General features: G+C 45.7%; 1 protein-coding gene and 1 pseudogene across 2 annotated transcripts in view; both read right to left on the reverse strand.

Annotated features, from left to right (window-relative positions):
- Positions 1 to 22793, reverse strand: part of RIOK1 (RIO kinase 1) — a 79194-nt gene that overhangs the window by 47525 nt on the left and 8876 nt on the right. For both annotated transcript variants that reach the window (XM_067098236.1, XM_067098237.1), the window contains exon 3: positions 12062 to 12129. In XM_067098236.1, the coding sequence (XP_066954337.1) occupies positions 12062 to 12129 (68 nt within the window). The remainder of the gene's footprint in view (positions 1 to 12061; positions 12130 to 22793) is intronic.
- On the reverse strand, positions 20015 to 20132 carry LOC136835107 (5S ribosomal RNA; annotated as a pseudogene).

A 22793-nucleotide genomic window follows, 5' to 3' on the forward strand; every position in this document is an offset into this window, starting at 1 on the left:
GAACTTGTCTGCCACTACATTCCTCTTGCCTGGAATGTATCTGGCTGACAGCTCTACCAAGTGAGCCAGAGCCCACTTGTGCACCTGCATCATCAACTGATGAAGCGGAAGGGACACCAGGCCCTCTTGCTTGTGTGGTTGCTCATCATCACCACAGAGTGTCCCATCACTCGATCCTGAAACTCTTGGAGAGCCAGGAAGGCCGCCTTGAGTTCCAGGATGTTGATCTGAAGGTGCTTGTTATCTCAGTGCCCCACTCCCAAAGTCAGCAACTCCTCCAGGTGTGTGCCCCATCCCTCAGTCACTGTATCCGAGAACAAAAGCATGTCCAGAGTGGCAGTACGGAGGCATACTCCTGCATACTCCTGTTAAGAGGTTCCTGTCGTCCATCCACCAATCTAGATCCTTTCTCACTTCCCCCAAAAGGGGGATGAGAAAGGACCGGGGTCTCGAGACTGGGACCAGTACTCCTTCAGTCGCCATTGCAAGGACCGAAGTTTCAGACGCCCATAGGGGACCAGCTTATACAACAACAACAACAGGTGACCAATGACAACTTGCCATTGCCGAGCTGGCTGAGCCTGTCGAGACAGGAAAAGCTGTGCTGCCTTCCTGAATCTGCTGATACGAAAGTCCAAGGGGAAGACTCTTGCTGCTACCGTATGTATCAGCATGCCCAGGTACTTTATCCTCTGCTCGGGGATGGGATCTGACTTCTTGAGATTTACCACAATCGTGGCAAATCTCGAGGAGCCTATCACTGTCCTGAAGCAACCATGAGAGAGAGCTCGTCAGGACCAGCCAATCGTCGAGATACCTCAACAGACGTATCCCGTGCGAATGGGCCCAAGCTAACACTTGGGTGAATATTCACATGAACACCTGGGGGGCAGTCGAGAGCCCGAAACAAGAGTGCCCTGAACTGGAACACCGTCTCCCTGTGGATAAAGCAAAGGTACTTGCGGGAGGACAGATGGATGGGCATTTCAAAATAAGCATCCTTCAGGTCCACCATAAGCAAGAAGTCGTCCTCCCTGATGGAGGCGAGCACGGAATGAGCCATTTCCATCGTGAACAGAGTCTGGCAAACGAATCGGTTCAGGGGAGAGAGGTCTATGACCAGTCTCCAGCCCCCCGAAGCTTTCTCTACAAGAAACACACGGCTGTAAAAGCCTGGGGACCGATCTGACACGACTTCCACAGCAACCTTGCTTAGCATAGCTTGCACCTCTTCCTTGAGTGCGAGATCCTTCGTTGAACCAGGAACATATGTTAGGAGACAGACTGGAGTGTTGGTGAGGGGTGGCTTAGACTTGAAGGGGAGTAGATATCCTCCCGAAGAACATCCACTACCCAGGTCTTGGCTCCATATCGCTGCCATGTCACCCAATGGCTTGATAGGCAACCCCCATAACTGGCAGCAGCTAGAGGGGAATGCCACCTAGCATTTCCCCTTCTTCTTCTTCTTTGCCTTGCCCCCCTTTACTGGACTGGAAAGTGGGCTGAAAGGGGCGCGACTGCACACCTTTCCCGGCAGAAGAAGACGGCTGGGTGTTCCTGCGAGAACCCTTCGAAGTCTGGGACTTCTTTGCGTGCAAGGAAGTGCTAGCCTGAACCAAAGGCCGGGCCACAGTGGAGTGCAAAGACCCAGAGGTCTTGGCCACTGCCTGGTGGGTAAGGCAGTGACTGTCTTCGGCCCAATGGTTGTCCACCGCAGTATCTACCAGCTCTCTAGGAAAGAGAGAGATAGAACCCAGCAATGGTCCGTTCCTTAGGATCAGTGCCGACTCAGGACCTACAGACCTGGAGTAAAGAAAAAGAACAGCGTCTCTTCTCTTTAACACCAGGTTTACCACAGGTTTGCTGTCTGGTGGGCAAGGTAAGAGATGGCTCTACCTCCAGACTGGCACAGCTTCCTGAAAGTGAAGTCCTCTCCAGGCATGATAGCAACTGAGGAGGCAGCCATTGGGATACTGTGAATAACCACAGATCCTGCCAGGATACTGCCTGGAGGGCCTCCATAGCAGTGGCTTCCAGGGTCACCGCTTCTTGCTGCAAAAGGGATATTCCTTCTGCAGTAAACTTCTGCAGCGAGAGACCAGGGCCTAGATGCACCAGATCCAGGTCAACCTACTTGGTCGGCAACACTCTCTCTGAGGGCATATAGAGACACTTCTGTCGAGGCAGAGGAGGAGGAAGCAGCTTGTCCGAGCGGTTCGAACAAAGTGAGTTCTCTTGCCCAGAAACAAGATTATTCACTTGACTGAGGACTCCCTTGGCAAGCATGGACCACGGCAGCCCCACCAAAACCTTGGGTTCTTTTTTTGGACCCCAGATGAGGCCATGGTCCCTTCCCCAAGGTCGTTGTGCTGACACATAAGCGCAATGACCTCTGCAAAAGTCCTCTGTATTTCAGGAGTGTCCGCATCCTGAGGGAGAGGACCCTCCAGTCCTTCCAGGGCACGGTCCTCCCGATATACTCTCCCTGCAGGAAGGAGAACCGTGGCAGAGCCCTTGGATCCTTCCTGCACTACGCGGGCGTACGACCTAGTCAATCTAAGGATGGAGCTAGAAACGTATGCCTTTGTAGTCAAACTCTGGGGAGAGGACTCTCCAGAGTTCCTCCTATCCAACTCACCCCTCCCAGGGAAACCCCAGGAGGTTGAGGGGACAAGTGAGGAAGACCGAGGGCGGTCATCAACCCGCAGTGATGAAAGCAACCTGGGTCCAGGAGAGCTGTCCCAAGGAAAGTGTAGCGGTTTGCGTGAGCTGAGCTGAGCACTCCACTCGACCGAGCCAGGCCGAATGTGTTGGGGACTGGGTGGAGTCGAACACGTGGCTGGCTGGCGCGAACCTGCACTGTCTTCTTGACGGGGCCCAGTCTTCTTCGAGGTCAGAACCTTGCGACAAGACTGTACAGGGGAACTTATCTTTGTCTCTCCAGATGCTTGGACTCGAGAGACCGAAGCACCAACCTGGGAACCTGGCTTGACACTAGAAGCAATGCCAACAGGCAGAGCCGAGACACCTGCATGTCTTGGCTCATTCTCTAATCCTGTGCCCAAATTGGTGCGATGAGCGGACTCTCCAATACTGGTTTGGGATACCCCAAGTCTCCTTAGAGACCTGGGTACTCGCAGCGGCTCGTGAATGAGCACTAAACACAGTGCCAGCCTTCCAAGTGGACTTCTTAGGCACAGCAATGGGTGTGCAAACCGAGGCTTGCACGCCTGCAGCTCCCGAAATGTTAGACCCAGGGGTTAGTGATTTGGTTCCGACCCAAAGGTCAGGAAGAGTCGACGAGAGATCCCACTGCTTCCCCTGTGGAGGGAGGAAGTCCCTTAGAAGTCCCAGGACGAGATTTCTTGGTGGGGGGGGGAGAGACAGCCCTCTTCTTCTTCTTCTTCTTTGACTGACGAGCCTTGGAAGAAGGCGAGGAGGTAGCAGACGACGATGACAACAATGACGAAGAGGATGAAGACAGAGACGACGACACCTTCCTAGACCTCTTTTTCATCTTCTTCAGGATAGTGGTCAAATCTCCCATCCAAGAGGGAGCAGCAGATGTCACAGGAGCAGTCGGAGCAGCCAGGGTAGCAGGAGTAACCCTAGCAGCAGACACATCCTCTACAGAAGGAGCAACTGGGGCAGCCAGAGCAGCCAGTACAGCTCCAGAAGCCGGGAAGCCAGGAGCAGAAACTGGGGCGACCAGAATAGCCTGGGCAGGTGGAGGAGCTAGGGAAGCCATGAACCGCGACTGAGGCAACCGGGATAGCCAGGACAGGTGGAGAAGCCAGGATACCCCGGGAGCCAGTGAAGCCTGGAACAGCAGGAATGGGAACCATCATGTGAGGCACAGTGGAGGTCACCATCATAGAGAGTCTGGGCTAGGACAGTGGGGCCACTATGAAGCCGGGAGGCAGAGGCATTGCGTGCTGGGATGCTGGCATGGTGGTCACCTGGGTCCCTAGGTGAGACAAGACAGTTACAAGCATCTTATTGAAGGCTGTCATGGTCGTAGCACTGGTGGTAGAGGTAGCTGCAGCATGGGTTACCACTGGAGCACCAGTCAAATGGGACAGGAGGCCCTCCAGGGATGGAGCGCCAGAAAGACCCAGGTGGAGTCAGGCTGCTCGCAAGTCACTAGTCTGCTTCCCAAGAGAAGCCTCTACTGTCAAACCTTAAGTGAAAACAGTTGGGTTAGTGGAGGGAGTCTCCTCTCACTCCAGGGAAAAGTTTCCCCCTGAGGCGAGGAGAGGCACCGAGAAGAGGTCGTCCTGATCGTCAGCCCCGCCCCTCCCCGTCGTTCCACACCGGACGAAGCAAGCGAAGATGAAGGGGAGTCCTCTCCCGAAGGAGAGGGAGCCGGAAGGGAAAGTTTGTCAGGAGAGAGAAACGATCCTGAAAGGTTAGCTACCAAGGGAGTCATCGGGAGCATATAATCCTCAGATGACACCTTGGAAGGCTTCCTCCGAATGCTGTTTCCTCCCTTCAAACTTCGCCCACTACTCAGCCGACCACGAGAAATTCTCGGCACAAGTAGAATCTCTAGAACACACACACCCCCTCCAAGAGGAGCAAAGGCATGCGGGTCCACATCAACATTAGATCTGAAGCTACTAAAATTCTTCCCACCAATCCCAGGACACACACGCTGGGGAAAGCGCTTGCATTCCAAACATACAAAGCAACCATACAAGGAAAAAGAGAAAGATCCCACCAGGAAAATACAGCTCAATGATGGTCAGGGCAGAGAGGGAAGAAACACGTCTGCCCTGAACAACGGGCGAAAGCAAATTGGAATGTTTACATCCAGGCAGGTGGGAATCCCGCCTCCCGGACGACAGTTAACTGCCTAACCACTTTGTTTGAAAGTTCAACAGCTGTTTCCAGCTGTGCTGTAATTAATTCCTACTGTAAAGTACCAATGGTTTGTATATCGTGTCGGAACCAATAGGTTTTTCCTATATCAAAACCTATTTTTTGATAGCGTAGTCGCTTGTTTCATCCTCAAGGAGCTTTACAAAGAAATTGACAGGTGACAAAAAAAGGCTTAACCTCTCAATTTTAAATCTAACACCCCAAAGGAAAAACAATTATGGTCTGAGGTCAAGCTAAAAATTTCAAGCCTCAGTCTTTATTCCAAATACTCCAGGTTTTGGTACCAAAGAAAAAAAAACTACAGGCAGTCCCCGGCGTGACGACAACCGAAAATCGGCGACAATAGTACTGATCTCCAGTTAGTGGCGCCGATAACCGGTTAGCAGCGCTGATAAGAGGTGATCAGCGCCACCGATAAGAGGTGATCAGCGCCAATAACCAGTTATCGGCAATGAAAATCTGGTTATCGTCGTCGCTAGACAAGCGCCGTAAAACCAGATCGCCAGTAACTGGGGCCGCCGATAACCGGGGACTGGTTGTATACACGAACTTATGTTTTAGAATGTAGTTCTCTAGCGGCTTATCTAAGCATGCTGGGTTTGGTTGCAGTACTGTTGCCCTTCTCCCAGCGATAGTTTGGATACTCACCGTCACTAAGAACCCTGGTTTTCTGCTGTAGCACCTAGGGGTTAGGACTAACCATGCCACCTTCTGATGCACAGTGTAGCCGAATCTGTTTGAGCTCGTGGCAATAACGTTTTTTAAAAATACTGTCTCTGATGACCATCCTATACATTCAGAGATTTCTTCAAGTATACCTTAGTTTTACCAGACCACTGAGCTGATTAACAGCTCTCCTAGGGCTGGCCCGAAGGATTAGACTTATTTTACGTGGCTAAGAACCAATTGGTTACTTAGCAACGGGACCTACAGCTTATTGTGGAATCCGAACCACATTATAGCGAGAAATGAATTTCTATCACCAGAAATAAATTCCTCTAACTCTTCATCAGCCGGCCGCGGGTTCTGAAGAGGGCCAATGACATACAGTACTTACTTTCCTAGTATCATGTGACCTAGGAAATGAGTGTGGATTTGCCTTTTTAATGAGAGACAGTACAATCACTCTCAGCCCTTGTAGGGACAGTAGTTAGTTTGTGCTAGGGTGTAGAAGAATAGGACCCTCTGGGATGTTTGCTGTGACTTCTAGGTAAACCATAAGTGCTGGAACAGGGAATAGAGTCTTGTCTGCTAAATTGAATTTTCTGATCAGAATAAATTTCCTTCTTAAAAGATCCTCATTCTTGGCCAGGAATGATGGGCTAGGGGTCAATAATAATTGATGGCCAGCTGTTTGCGTGATGTATCGTCCATGTCTAAGAGAGCCCAGTTCACTAATACGAGCTCCTGATGCTAATACAATAAAGAAGACTGCCTTTTGTAGCATGTGAGTTGTGGCTGTACTGGGTCCACTGAACTGAGGGGTTGACAAAAGTCTATGCACCTTGTTCAGGGACCAAGTAGTTGGAAGCCTTTCAGGAGAGAGCCTTTCTAGAGCAAAAGACTGTACAAGGGAATTGACAACTTTTAAAAGTGTTTCCATAGAAATCTTAACAGGGCTCTCAGTATGGATATAATCTAACCATATCTTCCATACGGATTGGTATTGCTGGATAGATGTATGTAATTTTTCTACTAGGTACCTAGCAATGTTGGGTGAGCAATTTTCACAGTAGATAATATTTAAAAAATCCATGTGTGAAGGTCTCAGCTCAGAAAGGATGCATAGCAGACTTTCCCTCGTACTATCTGGGATAGAACAGCGGACAGTAGTGGAATTGATCTCTTCGCCCTTTGTTGAAGTAATAGGAACCAATGGCCTGTTTGGCCAATTTGGGGCTATTAAGTGAGCTGTTCCTCTGAACGTTAGAAGTTTGCTCAAAACCTTCGAAATCTGGGGTAATGGAGGAAAAACATATATTGTCTTCCATTTGTTCCAGTCTTGTAGGAAGGTGTCTCTTGCTGTTGCTTGACTGTCCAAGTTTGGAGACATATATACTCCAAACTTGAACAGTCAAGCACTTAAAACTCTACTGGGAGTTTGTGACTTTCATATGTGGCGAACAGATCCACTTCTGGTTGTGGAAGCATGTTAGCTATTATTTGAAACGAGTGGTTGTCCAACATCCACTCTGCTGAGGCTGTTATTTTCCTTGGTAGAGTCTCAGCTATTAAGCTGAGAGGCCCTGTGAGGTGAATTGCAGACAAGTACCACTTCCTTGCTTGCGCAATCCGAAGGATGGCTATCATTATAAAATTGAGAGGAGGTGAAAGTGATCCCAACCTCTTGATGCAGGACATTGCAATCATGTTGGCTAGACCCCACAATATGTGTCTCTCTTCTGGAGGTTTAAAAAGACAGCCATCAGGTCCAGAGATTGATATGACAATTCCTCATTGTAGCTGACCAACTCCCTGCCACCTGTCGATCCTCCCAATGTTCTCCCAACCTGTCAACGAGTCATCTGTGTGTATTGTCATGTACAGAAGGATGATTCAGGGTGACCTGTTTTGCCACAGATTCCTTCCGGATCCATGGCCAAAGTATCTCCCCAACTTCCTGATTCTTTTGGTGAGATCGGTCTTGCATATTTTTTCTTACATGTGATAGCCAGAATTTGCTCACATTTTTAGTTGCAATCTGAGTATTCGATCTACTACTGATGCAAACTGCAGCAGGCCCATATGTTCTAGTTGCGTCCGGAAACCCTGGGCTGTGCAAGGAACCTTTTCAGGATATGCCTTATTCTGTTTTAAGTATGATGAGGAGAGACAACAGGCCATAAAAAGTATCACAACACAGTCCCAGCCACTAAAAGTGTCTGCTAGTGTGAGGTGGGATTTTTCTTTTTTAATTTATTATAAAACCTTTTGACTGCAGTCTGTTTACCACTGCTCTTAGGTTTTCTCAAGCACTCATTTCTTGTGGGACACCAGATCACCCAGTTGTTTATGTAGGCTATTAGTTGTATTGCCGCTTGTTTGAGTTCTTGAACAACTACCGTTGCTAACTTTGTAAAAAAAATTCTTGGGGCAATGTTTAGCACAAAGGAACCTTAGGAAGGGGAGGAAGGGAACGGTGATAGGGACGTGCCAGTATGCACCTTTCAGATCTATAGAAACTGACCAAGTCCCTTTTGGAGCAACTGAATGCACTTGGGCAACAGTAGTCACCCAAAACTTTTGGCAAACAATGTGCTTGTTTAATGTTGATTGGTCAAGGATTACTCTTCATTCAGAGGAATCCTTTTTGGGGGCACTGAAGATGTGCTTGTGGTGAATATACTCATGTTTCTCTATGGCTCCCATTAACAGGGCCTTTCTGCACATAATCTTCCAAAAAGGGGTCTGGTTTTTGGAAGAACCCCTTTAAAGGAGGGGAGTGATGAGACCGTTTTCACCCCAGCCTGTTTGAAAATAATGCTGTGTCCCCAAGGGGAAGACTTCCATTGCCTGTGGCGTTGTTGAAGTCAACCCCCGACCATATAATTCCTATTGGTATTTGCCTCTTCCTCTGCCTTTGCACTTGATAGGCACTCCAGGTGTTGCTTTTCCTTTTCCCCTATAAGAGGGTCTTCCGACCTTGTGAAAAGGATTTCCTTGCTGCTGCTGCTGTTGTCCCTTTGTAGGGAGTTGTCCCTTCAGACCACCAACTATCATAACGAGCCTTTTTGGGTTGGGTAAAGGGAAGTTTCCAGATTTTTGTTTCCTGAAATCCCTTTTTCCCAGAAGAGTGTACTCTGTACAATTCTGTTGGCAGGCTTGCTCATTAAGTTTAGCCACAGCAGACTCCTCAAACAGGTCCTTATAGAAGGGGTTAGAATGTAATAATGAAATTACACTGGGAAGTGACTTGTTGGAGCCCTCCAATGTTTCCATTTGCGCTTTTATGCACAACTCTAGAAAGTCATAGTGCTTTCCATAGAGTTCTCATAAAACTTTTGGCCACAACAGCAAAATTGTTCTGGAATCTTCTGGAAGCCTTTTGGTGGCTACTTCCAGCAAGATAGTAGAGGTTATGCAGTCGTACCACGAACTTACACAAGGTTAGGTTCCAGAACCCCTGGCACAAGGCGAATTTTTCCCCAAGTTTGGCACAGTCTCTAAAAATGCTAATAAATGCTTATTTCTAAAGTTTAACCACTAAATATAACCCTAATCATGCTCCCAAATTATTAAGCTAACTTTTAAATGAAATTACAGTTACTGTGGTTTCATTCAAAAGTTAGCTTAATACATTACCCTTAAAAAAAAAAATAGTTGACATAAAAATAGAGGGTTGAAAGAGAATTTCTGTCTCTCTCCCCTTCCAACCAACCTATTTATAGAAGTCTTCTCAACCTTTTAATAACTTCTTTATTATACGTCTCTTTCTCTTTGTTCTGAAATGCTTTTTTATGAACAGTGTTTTTTATTTGGACTAAAATACAACTCTTAGTTGTTATGTCTCTATGTTTTAGAACGTATCTGCCACACTAACGCATTTACACTTCGTAGATGGTACAGGTAAAATTATATCAATTTAAACTATCAATTGTACAGAGAAATAAGTTGTAAAAATGTGTGAGTGCTAACTATGAATGAGAGAGAGAGAGAGAGAGAGAGATAAGGGTTGTCCTTACTTAAGAGAGTGAAATTATTTATCAATTACTACGGAGACAGAGAGAATAACACGAGAGAGAGAGAGAGATATTGCCCTTACTTGAAATATCAAGTTAAATTATTTATGAATTATTATGGAGAGAGAGAGAGAGAGAGAGAGAGAGAGAGAGAGAGAGAGAGAGAGAGAGAGAGAGAGTTAGTCTTACTTTAGATATTAAAAGATGGAAATTCAGTGTTTAACTTTTAAATGAAATTAAAGTTATTGTAATTTCATTTCAAAGTTGGCTTAATACATTACCCTTAAAAAAAGAAATAAATGGTTGACATAAAAATATAGGAGAGTGTGAAGATTAGTATACTATTTCTCTCTCTCCCCATTCCACTGATCTATTTCTAGAAGTCTTCTCAACCTCATTTTTAAAAACTTCTTTATTTTGTCTCTTTCTCTTTGTTTCTGTAATGCTCTATGTCTTTGTGTTTTAGAACGGCACATTTACAGTTTGTAGACGGAACCGGTAAAATTAGATCAATTTAAAATTATCTACTGTACACGTAGACATACAGAGAAACAGTAATATGCAGGTTTCGCTAACTACAAATGAGAGAGAGAGATAACAGTTGTCCTTACTTAAGAGAGTGAAATTTTTTATGAATTATTATGGGGAGAGAGAGAGAGAGAGAGAGAGAGAATCATGTAGGAAACCTTTGACCCTCTAATCAGCAAAACTCCCCCTTCTTGTCACGTTAAACTGACATGTCTGACAGCTTTGCCTTTGAGCTTCTCCACAAAAGATGAGGGAAAGAGATATTTATTTGTCTAAAATATGTATCACATACCATATTAATATTATTGTTATTATTATTATTTGAAAATCAGTACTTATTATTACAAAATTTCACTATCATACAAAACAAATAAACATACATGTACCATAAAAATTCTCTCATCTCAGTAAAAGAGAGAGAGAGAGAGAGAGAGAGAGAGAGAGAGAGAAATTATTACTTTCATTATTTAATGTTGTTCAATTCACACATAAAGCTTCAAAACTTATAAATTACATAAAAAATTAAACACAAACGCTTTTGCAGGGTTTCCTCAGTATTTGCAAATGTTCGCATGTCTATGAAAAACTCATGTATGACAATTAGTTAGGTTCTGATGAAAAGTTCATGTGTCGGTGAAATTGCGCAACTTGAATCGTGCAAGTTCAGGGTATTACTGTAATACTAAGGAGATGGATCCTAGTATGAAATTCTGCCAAGGCTGTCCCCTCTGAGATTCTTTTCACAGGGGTCCCAAACTGCTGTGTAGCTATATCTACAGGGAGCTTTTTCCTTTTCAAAAGGGATTTGTAGCATTACCCATTCCTTAGTGGAATTTCCCAAAACTTAGGATCTGGATCTGAATTAGCATCTGAAATACTAAGTGCCTGACATGTTCCAATAATATAATCCTAATTGGCTCTAGATTTCAGCAAGACTGTTCTTCCAATAGTGGAAATAGGGGGAAAAGGAATAAGGTTACTCAAAATAGAGGGGTAAGTTCAGGTAAAAAGAGCACAAGAGAGCTGGAGGAAAAAGACAATGATAATAATGCTTGTATTTATGAAAAAAACTTTTAGGTGAATTCAAAACATTTTTAACTAGATATAGGACAGCACTTACAGTCCATCAAGCAATTTTCATTAGTGTTTAAATAAAACATGGCTGGTTGAATAAGTCCTCTCTCTTATATAAAGAATGATCAAAGGTGAATAACCATACCAAAAAGAAACAGAAGTAATATCAACACCCACTTAGTTCCAAAAAAATCTTTTTCCTGTATTATCATTACTATTATTAAGTAATTTAACAAGACCACTGAGCTCACTTATCTAGCTCTCACAGGGCTGGCCTGAAGGAATTGTCTTAATTATTAATAAATTTCAGATTTTATCTATTAAATTTTAGCCTTTAAAAAATCTTAAAATTGAATTAATTGAAAATGTTAAGAGAATCTGACATTCTTTTTACAGATTTGACTAAAAAACTTAGACATTCAGTGTAGAGTATATTTTGGTCATTCCCATAAATATTCAACTGTGTTAGTGTTACATTACATTCTGTACACATATGGATTGGATATGGGCTATTAACCAAATATTCAAGGGAGAAACAAGTGACCAAATCTAAAACATGTCAAAATAAATGTATATTCGTTCCTTCTGACATGATGAATTCTATATTCCAACAATGAACTTGATCTGTTTAATCTGTTACTGTCTGGTTCAATATTTCATATACTGTATTCTGCAATTCACTGATTAGAATGGGTTTTTGAGATGTTACAAAATTACTATTTGTAACAAATTTCCAACAGATTTCCAACAATCAACAGCTCTTGCCTGAAAGATGCTCTTGGCTTTAGATTATCAAAGACTGTCACTAGACAAGATATCAGACAATACAACAACACTGCACTTGCAATGACCAGAGAAAAACAGTAATTTAAGTTTCAGAGAAAAACTCAACAACTAACCTTCTGAGACTGGGCATTTGCATTACAAGTACCAGTTCTAGATTGACTGTGATACTGCTTGGTAAGATCTGTGGAAAAAAATTAATAATTTCAGTACAGAAAAACATATTTTCACCTTTATCAAGGGAGCACATAATTACTGTACAATCTTTTGCAAATGTGTTCTATATTTTTGTCATAAATGCCGACTACTAAGTATTTTACATACAGTATTGTTAACTACTTTAAGTTTGCTTCCGTGTCAATACAGCCTACATTATGATTGTCTATATGGTAGTTTCTAGCCTTATGATCTATGTCTACCTTTTTTTCTCAAAATTTCGAGGATAGGCCTTACGTAGTGTTGTTAAGGAATGGTACCACAGTAATTTCCTAGTCAACAAGGGGGGGGTTAGTATCCTATCATCTCCTCGATTGTCAGTGCAGGCACACGGGTTTGCAGTAGCACACTCAGCACAGCGGTCAACCAGACACACTCCAGGATGATGGATCTATGACTGACAAGTTAGGTTACTAAGGTCAGTGTTAGACACAACTGGTCTTGACACCTTGACATTTCGAAGAATTGTTCGATCTAGGAACCCAGTCAATTAGTCTTTCAATCTCGACACTCCGAGGCTGTTATTATTTGGCTTTGTCTCTAAGGACTGTGGGCATAAAAGCCATCAACCACGCCACACTGAAAATATTGCTTCTCATCCAATCAACAAAGTTAGCAATGATTGGGTCAGGTCAGTACTTGGATAGGTGACCTGGAGCACCGGATTCTGTTGACGTCTAGGAATATATAGGTTTACAGAATACAGTACAGCGTTTAGGCCAAATGCCAAGCACTAGGACCTCTGAGGTCATTCAGCGCTGAAAGGAAAACCAAGAGTAAAAGATTACAAAGGTGTAACAAGGGAAACCTAGCACTTGCACTAAGAAATAATCGTTAGGAGAGGACGGATAGGAAGATGGAAGAAAGAGAATATGAACAGAGGTACAGTAAAAGAAATGAGAGGGATTGCAGCTAGGGGCCGCAGGGATGCTGCAAAGAACCTTTAGTAATGCCTGCAGTGCACCCGATGAGGCGCACTGATGGCACTATCCCCCCAAGAGGTGTTGACATCTAGGAGACATCTTTCACATCCATGGTTAGAAACGTAGGGACTAGTCAGTACCAACGTTTCTAACCATGGATGTGACCTCCTAGAAATTTCAGATGCTGTTGACATCTAGGAGATATGTTTCACATCCATGATTCAAGTCTTGGGCTTACAACTTCCCGTCATTCTGCCTGATTCGTCGGGAGATCTACAGCACCCCAAACTAGTTCCAACAACTTGTTTTTGGTTCCTACTCAGTCAAGAAGTGGTGTCTAGGAGCTCCATTTCTTTTGACTTGATGTAGTTACACTCCCCTGTGTGGAGTGGGAGAGGAAAGCAGTAGCTGTTGCTGCTGCAATTACCAGTTGATCCACAACCCGTGAGGAAGAGAATGTTATGTGGATCTTAGGACAGTTTCAGGAGTCTCAAGGTCCAAATAGGCACTCCTTTGATAGCAACGAGACCAAGGTAGTGCCATGATTACACTATCCTCCTCCAGAGATTTTTCATTCTTTTTAGACTTTCAAGAGTCTCAAGATCCAAAGATAGACACTCCTCAGTGGGATAGCAACAACACCACAGTAGTGCCACAAGAAAAAGTCCTAGTATCTTTTCATCAACTGTATTGCAGTGCATGTACACAAGTAGACAGAAAACATTCAGTAAGTAAGTATACCTTAGTTTTACCAGACCACTGAGCTGATTAACAGCTCTCCTAGGGCTGGCCCGAAGGATTAGACTTATTTTACGTGGCTAAGAACCAATTGGTTACTTAGCAACAGGACCTACAGCTTATTGTGGAATCCGAACCACATTATAGAGAGAAATGAATTTCTATCACCAGAAATACATTCCTCTAACTCTTCATCAGCCGGCCGCGGGAATTGAACTCCGGCCCATCGAGTGACAGTCTGAAAACATTCAGTACAGTGGCCAAAAGACACATCCCAAGCAAGATGGATGTAATTTCAACAATTCGTTTGTTGAAGTCAGGAGATAAGGGCAGTTGATCTTGGCACCTTGACCTCCAGAAATTTGTTCCTCTGATGACTGATCATAGCCCTTCTTGTCTCGACTAACCAAAGTTGTAGCTGTTGTGTTCTGTCTTCTCGCACCCTAGAATAAAGCAAGACATCTTTGGTATCAATTTACATCCAGAAGCTTACGCCTTTCGCCATTCTATATTTCAAAGGTGATAAGTGAGATGGATCATTCCACTTCTATGGTCCTGTGGCTCCAATGACTGACGACATCCATGTTGCCTCCGTAATGACTAGACTTTCAGCCCAATGCCAACGACTCGTTCGTTAGCTTCAAGTCTGCCAAGAAACGGTGTCCAAATTGCCATTTCTCTGGCTAGTGAGATGATCAAATGAGCGTAACCCGCAATTTCCTGGTGGACATCAGTATGTTTTGGGCCAGATCTTTTGATGCCAGGGGCATAGGTCTGTCCATCACATTCAAGAAGAACCTGTTGGTTGACTACTAGGATGGAATGTAATCATGCAGATCACATTCATCTCCTTTTACCTTGGGACGTTGCCCATAGGTCCTTGGACTCCTTTTCCTTGGATCCTATGGTGGATGCCCAACAAGTCATATACTTCACCCAGCTCTTGAGAGACAGGTTGCATCTCACCTAAGGTGTGTGGCTGCAAGGAGAAGGTATGTGTATGTGGGACTGGCCTCCTACCTTTCTCCTGTCTTCCTTCCTCTTCTGGTGGGCAGAGAAACCGCGAACAAGCCATCACATGCTGGACGGACGTGCATGCAGGTGATCTACTTGACTGAGTATCCTATCTATAACCTAGCTCCATTTGGATTAGTAAAAGCAAATCTTTCCTTCTCTCCAGCAAGCAGAGAGACGGACTGACTATGAGCAAACCAGCTGGTTATTCTTGGCTTTATAGTTTCCGACAATGTGGGTTCATCCAAACATTTTCGAATCAAGGATATTAAATTCCTTTAATTCGAAATGCCCACAAGTCTGACGATTGAACATCTCTCCTGTTCAATAGATCAGAGGTATGGTCTCCTTCCTTTGCTCTTTCATGACCAGGAAGAGAGAGAGTACCCAGGTGAGCTGATCTACCAGTCAGTTCAGAGATTTACTCAGAATCCTCCCTCCAAAAGTAAGTCTCCCATATGTAAAGACCGAGGGTTTGTATTCATGTAGGAACAAATGACAAATTTTTAATTTGTATTTTTCCTAATATATAAACCTGAGGTCTTTACATAAGGGGCCCACCTCTTACCACCCCTCATTCTCTTATCTGGAACACAATGCAAACTGTGTAGCATTGAATGCGCACTGACTTGGTGGGCGGTGCTTCTGCCCCTACCCTAAGTAGCTATTACCATAACCACCTTGCAAAAGTTTAACGGACAATTTTCCAGCTTGCTGAAAGTTAATCCCATATGCAAAGACCTCAGGTTTGTATGTTAGGATAAATACAAATTACTTCAAAAATTTGTCATTTTCCTGGCCCACAAAACATTGTACAGTAAACCCCCTACCTCACGGTCTCCCTATTTGCGGACTCACGTATTCGCAGATTTCTCTGTGGAATGTATCTACCCATTATACACGGAAAATTCGCCCATTCGCGGTATTTTTCAGAGAAATATTCACTAATTACTGTATTTTCATATTTTCATGACTAAATGCACTTTTTGTGATAAAACTATTAAAATACTCAAGTATAAGCATTTTTACAGGTTTTTTGTGTTTAAACTATCAAAATAGGCAGTTCTAAGTGTTTTGGGAGGGGTTTTCAGTATTCACGGATTTTAGCTATTCGCGGGAGGGGTTGCAGTACACATCCACCGCAATGATGACATAAGTGCACGTGTTTTGTATACAAAACGTAGTTTTTAATAGTGTATTTATTTTACTGGTTGCATGAAGAATAGAATGAATTCCTTCTTATTACTTTGAGTGCAAAAATGATATTTTAATGATAAAATAAAGTTTGTTCATACTTACCTGGCAGATATATATATAGCTGTATTCTCCGAAGTCCGACAGAATTCCAAAACTTGCGGCACACGCAGTGGGGCCAGGTGGTTAATACCCATTCCCCGCCGCTGGGAGGCGGTATCAGGAACCATTCCCATTTTCTATTCAGATTTTCTAGTGCCACTGTCTCCTGAGGGGAGGAGGGTGGGCACTATGATTATATATATCTGCCAGGTAAGTATGAACAAACTTTATTTTATCATTAAAATATCATTTTGTTCATGCAACTTACCTGTCAGATATATATATAGCTGAATCCCACCATTGGAGGTGGGAAGAGACAGAATAGGATTTAGGAAACAAATATATGTAGGCGATTGACGCCTTGGTTCCTTACTTGTTAGCATAGCTGACTTCGTGATTACAGTCACCGAAGCCTGCTTCTGCTTTACTACAGTCTCCAGCAAGGTAGTGACCTATATAGCTGGTGAGTTCTAGATGATCTGTCCACGGGGCATGACCACAATGGGACTAGATCATAAGACCATACTGTGAGGGCAAAAGGAGCAAACGACCAACCACCTGACCGAGCATCAACAGGACCTGCGAAGGGACGCCAGATCGGTGGGAAGTCCCCGTAACCAACTTACAGCTTTCGACATGCCCTCTCCCTGGTCCTGGGAGTCCGACAGAGGTCCAGGCCTATGTTAGCATAGCTGACTTCGTGATTACTGTCACCCAAGCCTGCTTCTGCTTTACTAGAGTCTCCAGCAAGGTAGTGACCTATATAGCTGGTGAGTTCTAGATGATCTGTCCACGGGGGCGTGACCACAATGGGACTAGATCATAAGGCCATACTGTGAGGGCAAAAGGAGCAACGACCAACCACCTGACCTAGAGCGTCAACAGGTCCTGCCGAAGGGACGCCAGATCGGGGGAAGCCTCCGTAACCCTCTTGCGGCTTTCGACATGCCCTCTCCCTGGTCCTGGGAGTCCGACAGAGGTCCAGGCCTAGAAGCGTTATGGGACCGATCTGACGTAAAAAAACAAAATCAAGATTAAAATATACTTCCTAACCTCTAAAGGATAGGATGAGTATCGCTCCCTGCCCGCAACACTGTGTCTGCAGAAGCGACAACAGGTCCTGCCGAAGGGACGCCAGATCGGTGGGAAGCCCCGTAACCCTCCTGTGGCTTTCGACTTGCCCTCTCCCGGTCCTGGGAGTCCGACAGAGGTCCAGGCCTAGAAGTGTTATGGGGCCGATCTGGAGTGCGGAAACGTATGGTCCTAGCGAATAGCAGTCTTCGTATGTCGCTCTTCACGTCCAAGTAATGTGAAGCGAACACCGAATGTTTTCGCCAGAAGGTGGTACCCAGAAGATCGCAAAGGGACATGTTCTTCTGGAAAGCCACCGAGGTTGCAATGGCTCTAACTTCGTGAGCCTTAACTTCAAAAGACTCAAGTCACTGTCTTGAACATCGGAAAGTGCGTCTAAAATGGAGCTTCTAAAAGAACGCCAGTGCATTCTTAGAAAGAGGCAAATCTGGCCTCTTGACAGAGCACCACAGACTGTCGAAGGACCTCGACTTTCCCGAGTCTTCTGCAAAATAAAATTGAGAGCCCTGACAGGACACATGACTCTTTCTGGTTCATGTCCGAGAATTTCCGTCATACCCTTAATCTCGAAGGTCCTGGGCCAAGGGGTAGACGGGTTTCGTTTTAGCAAGAACATACGGCTTAGAGAACATACTGCATTATGGCCTCTAAAACCTACATGATTATTGATAGCCTGAAGTTCACTAACTCTCTTTGCCGTAGCCAGAGCAGTTAGGAAAAAAACCTTCCTTGTCACATTCTTGAGGCGCATTGAAGAAAGAGGCTCGAAGGTATTTGACATAAAAAATTTAGGACGACATCCAGGTTCCAGGGAGGCGCCCTGGAATGAGGTACCTTGACAGTCTCAAAGGATCTCAAGAGATCGTGAAGATCCTTGTTGTCGGCTGATAGTCTGAATGCAGTTAGACTCAGAGCAGGGAAGTTTTGAGGTACCTTTTGAAATGGGGCTGCCTGAGCAGATCTACCAAGGACGTCCCCATAACCTCCACAGCTCCTGACATACTTCCTCGTGAAGGGTCCACTCGGTCGGTAGAAGCTGCCGCTGTCGACCGAGAAGGTCCGCAAGGATATTCTCCACTCCTGCAACGAACCTTGCAAGGATCGTGATCCCAGCGCATGGGCCCAAAGCAGGATCTCCTTCGCCATGGCGAACAGGGACTGGGAACGAGTTCCTCCTGTTTCTTGAGGTATGCCAGGGCTGTGGAGTTGTCTGAATTTACTTATGCGACTCGGCCTGACACTTGGCTCTCGAAGGATTGAAGGGCCAGCAGGATCGCCCCTAATTCCTTGAGATTGATGTGCCAGAACACCTGTTCCCCTCTCCAGGTGCCTGACACTTTCTCCCCTCCTAGTGTTGCTCCCCATCCCTCCCTGGGAGCGTAGGAAAACAACACCAGGTCGGGGCTCTGAGGGCATAGAGAAACCCCTTCTGCCAACCTCGAGGGGTCGAGCCACTACCTCAGGTGAATCTTGAAAACGGGAGAGATCTTCAGGGTCTCCTCTAGATTCTCCTTGTCTATTCAGTTTTCTGCCAGGAAAAACTGGAGCGGCCTGAGATGAAGTCTTCCCAGGGAAACAAACTTCTCCAGAGAGGAAATGGTCCCCAGCAAACTCGTCCATTCCCTCACCGAGCATATTTCCTTCCCTAGGAAGGATGAGACTTTTCTAAGCATTGCTACTGGCGTTCCTGGGATGGAAAAGCTTGAAAGCCACTGAAACCATCTGAATCCCCAGATAGACGATGGACTGCGTCGGGATCAGATGGGACTTTTCTTCGTTCACTAGAAGTCCTAGGGACTTTGTCAACTCTAAATTCGCATTCAGGTCCTCCAGACACCTTGACTGTGAAGAGGCTCGGATGAGCCAATCGGCCAGGTAAAGCGAGATACGAATACCCGCCAAGTGAAGCCATCTCGCCACATTTCTCATGATAATCGTGAAGATCATGGGAGCTGTGCTTAGCCCGAAGCACAGAGCTCTGCATTGAAACACTCGTCCCCTAGTACAAACCTCAAATACTTCCTCGAATGGGGATGTATGGGAACGTGAAAAGTGGCGTCCTGTAAGTCCAGAGCGACCATCTAATCTCCTGGTCTTAATGCTCCTAAAACAGACTGGGACGTCTCCATCATGAACTTCTCCTTCACCATGAAGCGGTTCAGTCTACTGACATCAAGGACTGGTCTCAATCCTCCCGACAGCTTCGGAACTAGGAACAGTCGGTTGTAGAATCTTGGGGAGTCCAGCTCCAGGACTTGCTCCACAGCTCTTTCTCGAGCATTTGCTCTAATAGCTCGAAAAGGATCTGTTGCTTCTCTTGATGGAATGAGGACGACAGATCCCTGGGCGGCGATGCACAGAAGTGGTGAGTCGATAAAGGGGATCTTGTATCCTCTCTCGATAACTTCAAGGGACCAGGTGTCTGCCCTCTTGCTCTCCAGGCTCGCAAACGAAAGAAGCCTGGCTCCTACAGGTGTCTGGAGGCGCTGCAAATCACTTCCTGCCCCAAAGGTTTAGGCGGGGCTCCGCCTCTGAAAAGACCTCTACCTCGGGGAGAAGATCTCGAGGAAGAAGCTCCTCCACGAAAGGGCTTCTACTTCCTAGAGGTCTGACCCGACAACGACATCAAAGGGACTGCGGGCGTCTTGAAGAGTGGGCCAAGAGGTCTTGAGTGGCCTCCTTCAAGCTGGAGGAGAGATCCTTGAACAAGGACTGGGGAAGAGATGGCTCGAAAAGGGGAGAACAGCAAAGACCTCTGCGACGGAGAAACTGACTTTGCAAAAGTATGACGCCAAAAGGCATCTGGTGTTCCCAGGCGGTCACCCATCCAAGTACTGACCAGACCCAACGTTGCTTAACTTTCGCTGATCGCACGAGAAGCGGTGCTCAACGTGGTATGGCCGTTGGCTGGTAGGGCCATAGGCTGTAAAGTTACAGTACAAGGCCCTCTTCTTCAAGAGGCCCGTACAAAAGAGGGAAGCCAGTTCCTCCGAGCCATCCCTGACTGCCTTGTCCATGCAGTTCAACACGCTGGACAGCTCCCCCCAGGCAGATCAGTCGGGACTCCTAATCCTGGCGTCTAGAGCCCCCAAACACCAGTCCAGGAAATTGAAGACCTCCATGGTTCGAAACAGTCCTTTCAAATGGTGATCCGTCTCCGACATAGTCCAGGACACTTTGGCAGCCGACAGGAGGGACCTTCTAGGCGCGTCGACCAAGCTAGCGAAGTCTTCCAGGGACAACGAAGGAACTCTTGAGCCGACGTCCTCCCCGGTCTCTTACCACATACCTGCCTTGCCGCTCAGCTTGGACGGAGGCAGGGCAAAAGAAGTCTTGCCTTGGGTCTTCCTTCCTCCATCCAGGTGTTAACCTTCTTGAAGGTCTTCTTTGTCGCAGAGACGAAGTCATCTTGACAAACCCCGGCGCTCTCCTTGTCTAGGACGAAGCAAACTGCGAAGGAGGAGAGAGAGTGGACGAGGGTTTGAAACTTGTCGCCAAACAAGTCCTTAAGAAAGGCCGGCTAACACCTGGTAGTCCGTAGACGAGGAAGGGGGAGGCTGCTCAAGGACTGCAGGCTCCGACTCACAAGAGACTTCTCCCTCTTCAATGGGAGAAACGAAGGCCTTGCGGTCCAACACGCAGATGGGATCTACGCTTCCCCGCAGACTTTGATTGCTCTGAAGCGTCACCGAGCAACCAAAGAGGCGTCCTCCCGAGAGTCCATCCGGCGTCCTGCACGGCAGCGAGAGGGCGTCTGACGAGCAGCTACAGAAGCGCCCAGGATAGCTGCTTGCGGAGCGTCACGATGGCGGTCCAGCCGGCGTCCTGCAGCTACAGCGGCAGCGAGAGAAGCGTCACCTGACGAGCAGCATGAGCGTCCAGAAGAGTCCAGGATAGCTGCTTGTGGAGCGCCACGCTGGTGGTCCAGCCCGAGCGCCCTGCACGGCAGCGAGAGGCGCCCTGACGAGCAGCCACAGAAGCGCCCAGGATAGCTGCTTGCGGGCGTCACGCTGCAGCAGAGCGTCACGATGGCGATCCAGCGGCGGTGAGCACGACTGGGAGACGAAGCATGCTTGACAGAAAGGCCCCCAGTCAATATATTGTGAAATAGGCTACCTACTTGGGAAGTCTCAACCCGCTTAGCCTACGAGTACTAGAATTTGGCTCGCCACGTTAGCCGGTAGATTTAAATCAGTCTCAGCGAGATAAAACCTATTCTCGTCGTTTTAACTAAAATTATGGTAGGTTATCTCCTCACCCTGACTAAAACTAATGTTTGATACCGACCTGAGTAAATTATGGCACCTTTAACGTTTACCGTGCTACTTTGAACTCGGGGAAAAGCGTTTGTTTTACTTTTTACTAGGAGGCAGCCATTGCCACATTGAGGTCACTCTAGTTCTCCAAAAACAAACCTTACATTTCCTTTAATAACTCCATAAGTGTTTGATTTTGTTGTAACAACATAGTTCGAAAACTTTATTGGACATATCCTTCTTCAGCGTCCGCCTTACGAGTCCGTTTTCACGACGTGCACTTTGACTGACCCAGCGTTACTATTGTTCCTTCTTTATTATCGCATGACTCGCTCGCTCAATCTATGCACCTTCGCAATAGATAATATTTTGTTAGCCATCTTCCAGATGCAAAAAGGAGCACTATTAGTGCGAGAATGAAATCCTGAACTAATAAATTAGCAGGGTGGGAGGCAAAGTAAGCAATCATTTATCAAGCAAACCTGCCCCCTACACCCCATGCATATAAAGTGAGGATCTACCGAAACTTTCGGTAGCCTCACCTTAAAATCATTCACACAACATACTCTGAAGCTAGCATAACTAGATCCAGACATCATCCAAAGAGCAATCAAAAGCAAATTCCACAAAAGCGTATGCCAATCCACAATCCAAAGACAAAAACCAAAAGTCAAATAGAATACTTAAGTGGAAAATAACGAGTTTTAAATCCAAAGACGGAGGTACTGAAAACAGTTGTTGACAGTACCGGCGACAGAGAAAATCTGAATAGAAAATGGGAATGGTTCCTGATACCCCGCCTCCCAGCGGCGGGAATGGGTATTAACCACCTGGCCCACTCGTGTGCCATAAGTTTTGGAATTCTGTCGGACTTCGGAGAATACAGCTATATATATATCTGACAGGTAAGTTGCATGAACAAATTGTTGGTTCAGAGATTCTTCAGCAACAAAATATATATATATTTTTTGCTTCAGAAGATATTTACTAAAGCTGCATTGACATACCTTCAAAACAAAGTTCTTCTCTTTAATCTCTCGAGGATAAAATTACACTGCATAGAGGGAACTGGCAATTTTTTTTCTCTCTCTCTGCCATTTGCCACGTAAACACAGATAGAATTACACTGCATAGAGGGAAATCTCTCTCTCTCTCTCTCTCTCTCTCTCTCTCTCTCTCTCTCTCTCTCTCTCTCTCTCTCTCTCTCTCTCTCTCTCTCTCTTTGTCAGCTTTTGTCTTCGTGAAGTTTATCTTTGTCATGTCTTTTCTTTCCTAAAAAAACATACAAAGCATTGCATTGTAGCTACCCGACT

Source organism: Macrobrachium rosenbergii, chromosome 54, assembly GCF_040412425.1.
Source record: "Macrobrachium rosenbergii isolate ZJJX-2024 chromosome 54, ASM4041242v1, whole genome shotgun sequence".
Taxonomy (NCBI): Eukaryota; Metazoa; Arthropoda; class Malacostraca; order Decapoda; family Palaemonidae; genus Macrobrachium; species Macrobrachium rosenbergii.